The following is an 8,706-nucleotide window of genomic DNA, read 5'->3' on the forward strand; positions in this document are numbered from 1 at the left end:
ATTAACCCCTCAGCAGTTTAGCCAAACTGAATTGAATGACTTAGTAAGAGATTTGGGCCTATCAAAGAAAGCAGCTGAGTTATTAGCCTCCAGGCTTCAAAAAAAAAAAGAATGTACTTCACTGGTCAGCTAAAGTATCTCATTTCAGGAAGCATGAACAAATTTTTGTGGACTTTTTCTCCGAAGGCACTTTGTTTACTGTCAGGATATCAGTAGTCTTCTCAGTCAGCTAGGTGTTACCACTTACAACCCAACAGAATGGCGGCTATTTTTTGACAGTTCTAAACAGAGTCTGAGATGTGTTCTCCTACACAACGGTAATGTTTATACAGTGGTTCCAATTGGTTATTCAACTCATCTGCAAAAATATTATAATGACATAAAAATTGTCTTTGACTTTCTGAAGTATGAGGAGCATAACTGGATCATTTGTGTGGATATTAAAATGGTAAATTTCCTGCTAAGACAACAGAGAGGTTTCACAAAGTATCCTTGCTTTCTGTGTTTGTGGGACAGCTGATCTCAGGAGAAACACTGGACACAGAAGGAGTGGCTGAAACGTGAAGCTCTGGAAGTAGGGATGCAAAATATTGTGAATGAATCTGTAGTTAATTGAGACAGGATCATTTTTCCCCCACTTCACATTAAAGTTGGCTTAATGAAGCAGTTTGTTCAGGCTTTGAATAGAGAAAGTGAATGCTTTCAACATATTATTTCTGCTTTTCCTGCCTTGTCTTTCGAGAAGATAAAAGTAGGTGTATTCAATGGACCTCAAATTCGAACCCTCATACATAACAAAGAATTTGCCAGGAAGATGAATAAGGAGGAGAAAGCAGCATGGCAGCCTTCTGTGGCAGTTACAAAGAACTTCCTTGGCAACAAAAAAGCAGAAAACTATGAACTTCTGGTTCAAAGGATACTTTGTTGATTTTCTGTGACATTGGATGTAACATGAGCATTAAGATTCACTTCCTGAACAGTCACCTTGATAAGTTTACCAAAAATCTTGGAGCTGTTAGTGATGAGCAGACTACTGCTGGAGCATCAAATGAGATTGTCCTCAACAAGTACACAAACTCAAGAGCTACAAACGCAAATTTTTACCTGAATAGAATTTAAATAAGTTTTGTGCAAATTTTATGATTAAAATGTGTTTTAATATGTTCTATTTTAAAATTGTAGACAAATTCTGATGCAATCATATCTTGTAGTGTATTAGTGTATTTACTGCATTGTATAAATTATTTTATTTTTACAAATATGATGCCCAAGAAGACATTCTACTTCATTATGTTAAACTAAATGTTGAAAATTTTACAATAAGATGAAAACCTAAAATCTTGGATTGCAAAAAAACTGTAGCTTACAGGGAAAAACTGTCAGATTTGAGATCAGCACACTTGAATTAGGTAAGAACAAGTGTTTTTGTGGATGCAACAAAAATTTTGTTCCCCAGTGGATACTTCTCATCTCTCTCCCGTTCCTGTCTGTCTGTCCCTATCTATCCCTCTCTCTGACTCTCTCTCTTTCTCTGTAAAAAAAAAAAAAAATGGGTCCATATTGTTTGCAAATAAACTATTGAGTGTTTTAGTGTCATTGTGCTATAAATTCAAAACCCTCCAAAATGGAGAGAAAACAACAACAAAACATTTTAATCTTCCTCAAAAGCACAAACAATAGTCAAAATTAAAGTAGTAATGACACCAAAAGTAAACCAAGAGCTAGTGCTTCAAGTTTAAAAGAAACAGTGAAAAATAATTGTGTTGATAATTTGGAAGGTGCCACAGGAACCAAAAAAAAGAAAAAAGAAAGGAAACTTTGTTAAGCAGTATGATAAGGAGTATTTAAAACTTGGTTTCACTGTAGAACTTGGTAGTGAATTATCGACACAGCCCTTGTATGTAGTATGTTCTGAAATTCTGTTAAATGATACAATAGGCCCTGGCCGGTTGGCTCAGTGGTAGAACATCGGCCTGGCGTGCAGGAATCCCGGGTTCGATTCCCGGCCAGGGCACACAGTAGAGGCGCCCATCTGCTTCTCCACCCCTCCCCCTCTCCTTCCTCTCTGTCTCTCTCTTCCCCTCCCACAGCCGAGGCTCCATTGGAGCAAAAGATGGCCCGGGCATTGGGGATGGCTCCTTCGCCTCTGCCCCAGGCGCTAGAGTGGCTCTGGTCGCGACAGAGCGACACCCTGGATGGGCAGAGCATCGCCCCCTGGTGGGCGTGCCAGGTGGATCCCGGTCGGGCGCATGCGGGAGTCTGTCTGACTGCCTCCCCGTTTCCAGCTTCAGAAAAATACAAAAAAAAAAAAAAAATGATACAATAAAACCTTCCAGACTTACTTATCATTTGCATTTGCAGCACAGTGATCTTAATGAGAAGCCACTGGATTTTTTTAAAAAGATTACCCAACCAAATGAAAAGTCAGAAAACTCAAAGGAAGAAAATGATGACTAGTGAAAAATCACTGCTTTGAGCATCTTATATAGCTGTCCTTCAAAAAAAAATCACTATTGGTAAAGAAATTAGTAAAGCCTTGCATCTTAGATGTCACTTGGGAAATGTGGGGTCCTCAAGCCACACAAAAACTTGAGGATATACCACTTCAGAGGACAACACCATTCAGAGAACTGTTGATATAGTCAATGATATTAAAGAGTAAATTGTAGAGGACATAAAGAAATCAAAATGTTTTGCCATTCAACCTGATGACTCAACAGACATGAGTGTCCATGCTATTCTACTTTGCTTTGTGAAGTATATTGATGATAAAGACTTTAAGAAAGAACTACCCTGTTGTCTTTGATCTGCCTTGTCGGACCACTAGTTTAGAGATATTTAATGCTCTTAATGAGTAATTTCAAGTGGAGGGCTTACACTGGGGCAAGTGCATCGGAGTGTATAAACAGTGCTGTGAACGTGATTGGACAGCACTCAGTAGTTATTATGAAAATAAAAGACATTGCAGGAATGTTGTCCACACACTGTATATTCACTGGCAGCATTTTGTTGCAAAGAAACTTTCCTCTGAATTGAACACAGTGATGAATGATGCAGTGAAGATCATTAATGATATTTGTAGTCAAGGTTTAACCTCAACTGTTCATGATACTATGTGAAAGCATGGGTTCACAACATCTCTTTCCCTATATGGAAGTGAGGGGGCTCTCGAGAGGAAGGGTTCTTTAAAACCTTTTTGAGCTGAGAAAAAAAGTGAAATGGTTTCTGCAAGAGTAAAACTCGATAGAGCTTTGTTGAATAAAGAACAAATGACTAAGCTTGCATATATTATGGATATGTTTACTTCTTCAATGAACTAAATAGTTCTCTTCAGGGGTTTAACACAAACATTTTTACATTGAGAAATAAAAAAAATGCATTCAAAAAGACACTTGTTCTTTGGGAAAGCTGCATACAGCGAGAAGATGTAGAAATATTTCTGCTTTCTCAAGATGTTTTGATTGCTGCAGACATCAGCTGGTAATTCATATTTAATAAAATAAGTCAACATTTAAGAGTGTTAGTTCAAAACTTTGACCATTATTACCCTGAAAATGAGGATCCCCATAAAGGTAACCTTTAGATCAATAACCCGTTCATGAAAGATATCAACTCCTGCTCCATCAATCATTGTGAAAAAAAAAAAAAACTAATAGATTTATCTTCTGATGTAACTCTAGTGTCCACACTTAAAATGCAGTCATTGCCACAATGTTGGTACATCACTGAAAGAAGAATATCTATCTCTTAGTAATAAAGATATTGCATTTTTAATCCTATTTTCTACTACCTACTTGTGTGAGAAGACTTTTTCGGTCCTATCACTAATAGAAACTAAACAGAGAAACTGAACAGATGTCACTGCAGTGCTTTGTCTCTTGGAAACAAAACTGCAGCCTTAGTTATAAAGTATTCTTGCAAAGAAGCAACAGCAGATTTTGCACTAACTTTACTTGAATTAAATATTACTCTGTAGAAATTTTAGTTATGGTCTACTTAAAATATTTTTTTACTGTTCATCTGGTTATTTTAGAGAGTTTTCATTTATAGTATTATAATTAAAACACAATGCACAAAACACTAAGAATGGTTTTTACTTCTGCGTTAGCAGTCCCTGAAATAGTTCTATTTTCACTAGTCCACAAGTATAAAAAAAATGGAAAACCACTGCTTTAAACTAATACTTTCTGTTTCTTATTGTCATAAACCCATACACATTGTTTTTTATGGAGTTTCATAATAAGCATTTAGGTATTACTTATCAGGCCCTGATCTAATTATTTGGAACTCTGTAAATCCTGACAATCCTGAAGTGGGCATATTTTCCTCAGTTAGCAGATGAGGAAACTGAAGAACAGTAAGAAACTCAGGCCATCTGGCCTAGAAGCTGTTTTAAAATGGATATTCAATTAAATACTCTTGTGCAGATTAGCAGATGATGGTTCTAATGAACTTGGCGTATGTGAATGTACAGAGCACCACATTTTCATTACTACCTTATATTTTAAGTAAATAAAATCAAACTCTGAAAAATGAATTATTTATGCTATTAATCTTAAAACTAGATTATATGATAATAATCACATCATTTTGCCATATGTGTAATACCAAGGAAGTTAATTAAGTCTCTTTATTGTTCTTATTCGGCTAATATTTACAGCATTCCTAATACCACAGAACAACTTCAGAGCCCTAAACTATAATCCTAACTATATGATGACTATTGAATACATTTTGCAATGTATACTTATCATAGAATATAATCTTACTGTGTTCTTATTTTAGTCTATTTACTGTCATCCCTTTATATTTCAGGTTTGATACTTCAGATAAAGCATTTCTACTAAAATATTTCAGAGTAGATATTTTTAGATTTTTGCTATTATGAATCTGGACAGGACCCCCTAACTTTTATTCCAAAATCAAAGTTTGCTTTAACCATTATCCTAATTTTAAGTGAAAAGATTGGGGCTTAAACAAGTTACATACTAAGGCAGATTGGAGAATAAAAATCCTATCTTAGGGCACAACAGACTTCAAAAGGGCTTGAGTTTATTAACATATCTTTTTAGAACCAACATATTTCAGAAGCACAGACCTATGATCATTAAAAAAGTATGGTTACTTATCACCTATATGCTCTAAGTACAATAATTCAAAATAAAATTTAACATTTGATTTTTAAAATGTCCATCATAACATTATCCTGTGCTTTTTAATGAAAAGGGTAATATTGTTAGGTTTTTTTCCAAAGATTTGAAATGTAAATTAGTTTTTTATTATAAAAATTAGAAACAAAAAACTTATGGTTGGACAGCAAGATCCTGAATTTAATTTCAACATCTGGCTTTCCACATTAGATATAGGCACGAGTGATTCTGTCTCAGTTTTGTTCCTTCAGACTTTTTCCTCTTTTAGGATTCTCTCATATTTTGTTATTATTTGAAGCTCTGATCATGGCTCTGAATCATTTTTGTTCTCTTTTCCTCCCCCAACAGCTGTTTCAAAACTTCTGCAACTCATTTGCTGTGGAGTCTAAAATCTCTCTTGCAAGTAAGCTTACTGGGTGGGCTGAACTGCCATGGAATGGAAGGATTGTTAGGAAGTCGATATGTTGCTAAGAAGTCTTGCTAATTTGCTCTGTAAGCTGAATGGAGTGTCAGAGAATTCTCCTTTTCTGTGATGAAGTTAGGAGCGTATGTTTTGACCTATATCAATGATTCTATTTGGATCGATTACTTTAAAGTTACATTTTTTAATCTGTATATGAAGGTTGCACCTAATTATCCCTGTAATCAGATAAACAAATGTCAGCTGTTCATATTTCAACTCTTTCTGCCAATAACTGCTGGAAGTGATTTAATGCAGCTGGAGAAGAACACTGACAATCATTATATCCTGCAAAGTGTGAAATAATTTCATTGCACTGCTGTGGTCCTTTTAGTCTGATAAGTAATAATGTTCAGATGAGATTGTAAAAAAAAAAAAAGAAAGCCCTTTTTAATATTTTAATATAATTAAGAAATAGTGAAAAAGAGGGGTGAGTCCTTGGGCACCTCTGTGCTGTGTGTCTGAGAGCTTGTTAAAAGAATGCGCTGTTAAGTGTCGAAGAAAAATGCTTTCATCTGAAAGACACTGTGCTTCATTCAGATTGTTTTCCCCCATCTGACAGAAACCCTTGCTGAGTAAAAGCACAGATGCGGCTCATTTGGAGAAAATGAAGGAAGACTAGAAAAACGCTGCAGTCGAGCAAAGGAGCAGGTAGTAAGTCATGCTACCGAACTCGGGTTGTTTTTTTTTTTCTTTTCTTTTCACTTACCTGAGCCACTCTGGATCTACTTTGAAGAGGCCATGCCCTCGCCTCTCCCTCGGCGCAGTTACCTCCCTGGCGAGTTTTCTGCCTCTGTGGACTCTAGGCCCTGCAGTAGCCCCTCGGAGCTCCCAAGCAAAGCAGGGAAGCTCTTCTCTGGGGATACTCCTCCCAGGGCCCCACGGCTGCCACGCCGGCTGGCCTGGTGCTCCATTGACTGGGAACAGGTGAGCTTCCTACAGAGGTTGGGAACTGGGGGCTTCGGATCAGTGTACAAGGCAACTTACCACGGTGTGCTAGTGGCCATAAAGCAAGTGAACAGGTGCACCAAGAACCGACTGGCATCCCAGCGCAGTTTCTGGGCTGAGCTCAACATAGCAAGGCTTCGCCATGACAACATCGTAGGTGTTGTAGCTGCCAGCACGCGCACGCCTGTGGGCTTTAATAGTTTAGGCACCATAATCATGGAGTTTGGTGGCAATGTCACTTTACACCAAGTCATTTACGGTGCTACCAGCTGCCCTGAGGAGGACGAAGAGGACGTGAAGCTTCAGTGTTGGGCCGGAGAGCAATTAAATTTGGCTAAGTGTCTGAAGTACGCCCTGGATGTTGTAAATGGACTGCTTTTCCTTCACTCACAAAACATTGTGCACTTGGACCTGAAGCCAGCTAACATTCTGATCAGTGAACAGGATGTCTGCAAAATTGGTGACTTCGGTTGTTCAGAGAAGCTGGAAGATCTCCTGTGCTTCACGACTCCTTACCAGCTAGGCGGCACATATACCCACCGGGCCCCAGAGCTCCTCAAAGGAGAGACTGTAACACCCAAAGCTGACATCTATTCTTTTGCCATTACACTCTGGCAAATGACTACCAAAGAGGTGCCTTACTTGGGGGAGCGTCAGTACGTGCTCTATGCTGTAGTGGCCTATAACCTTCGACCGTCTCTCTCAGCAGCTGTCTTCAATGAGTCCATCCCCGGGAAAAGACTTGAGAAGATTCTCCAGGACTGCTGGGGGGCCAGTGCTTTGCAGAGGCCAAGTGCAGAACATCTCCTTGTTGACCTTAACTCTTTGAAAGCTGAATTTGGCTGACTCTAAACCTGTATCAAGATAAGCTGTTTGTGTCTGTTTCTATTTATTTTTAAAGAAGTAAAGATGTAGGGGGAGAAACATATTTGTAGGCCATATTTTTAGAAAATAAAGTTACTAAAACCTCCTTTAGTCTCAAAAGCTTTTTCTAAGAGCTACAAATCTAGTAGCCATCTCACTACTTAGTAACAAAGCTTATTACTTTATAATTATATGCTTTGCCTTTTCAGCTAGTAGGCTTATTTTAATGGTTCCATAGTATTGCATTTATTCATATTTCTAGTTGATAAACCTATTTGTCCAAAACAGAACTAAACCATAAAATGCCAAAATTTTCTATAAATTCTCCATATCCACCAGCTAAATTAAACTGTTAATAGTTACTTGCTTCCATACCAAATAAACATTTTTTGAAACGATTAATGTTTTCCTGTCCCCCTAAAATTTCTTGTTTGTAATGACCTTCATACACAAAATTCACAAGTTGAGGTAAATCTGCTTTTAAAGGAATAATATCTTAAATGATTTTTTGTGATATTTTGAAGTTGTGCATGCCATGAGTAGAAAATTTTGTTATAATACTTCTAAACTGTCTTTTTTACCTGTTATTTGGACTCAGAAGTAGATGATAAAACAAATGAAGACTGTGTGAGATGAAAAAAATTATAACCTTAAGGAATAGTAAAATTTAACACATGGACGAAAGAGGTCAGACAAGCAGAACAGATTTCCCACTCTAGAAATCAAGGTCATGGCTGCTGCTACATAAAATGTAATAGAACGAGGTGACTGGATCGTTAGGACAACCCGACTTCCATTTAATGACAGCAGTTTCAATGAGTAATGGAAGACAAGGCCTCTACAGTGTACCACAGAGTTTGGACAAGGGCTTGATATAGAAGCTGTGCTTGGGCTGTCAAGGAAGGAAGAAACAGGCACTATAAATGGGGTAAGAGGCACAAAAATGTTTGTGAATTTTGGTTTACTTTAGTTTAATTTTGGATGAAGGAAATGAGTTTATTTGCAAAAGGAGCAAGAGAAGACAAAGATAACTGATAAAAATTTAAAATGTGTAGAAGAAATGAAAACTGGTAGTTAGGGAAAGAGATGGTAGCCTTGGAGAGAAAGAGCATCTCTTCCCAGAAGTGAGGAAAGGCGTGTGGGAAAGTGCCATTATATGTAAGTTTTTAAGTAAGAAAAAGAGAGAGTGAGGAAGTTCATGTTTGTGAACTTCGTTTTTCTGTTAAGAATGATTAAGGAGCCGTGGCCTGATAGTTCTGTTGATTAGAGCACTGGCCAGAAACA

General features: G+C 37.5%; 1 protein-coding gene across 1 annotated transcript; it reads left to right on the forward strand.

Annotated features, from left to right (window-relative positions):
- Window positions 1-6,306: 6,306 nt before the first annotated feature.
- MOS (MOS proto-oncogene, serine/threonine kinase) lies at window positions 6,307-7,404 on the forward strand. The gene has a single exon (XM_066372463.1). It carries the CDS (start codon window positions 6,352-6,354, stop codon window positions 7,402-7,404), a length of 1,053 nt encoding a protein of 350 aa, XP_066228560.1. The 5' UTR covers window positions 6,307-6,351.
- The last annotated feature ends 1,302 nt before the right edge of the window (window positions 7,405-8,706 follow it).

This window comes from Saccopteryx leptura, chromosome 3 (genome assembly GCF_036850995.1).
Source record: "Saccopteryx leptura isolate mSacLep1 chromosome 3, mSacLep1_pri_phased_curated, whole genome shotgun sequence".
Taxonomy (NCBI): domain Eukaryota; kingdom Metazoa; phylum Chordata; class Mammalia; order Chiroptera; family Emballonuridae; genus Saccopteryx; species Saccopteryx leptura.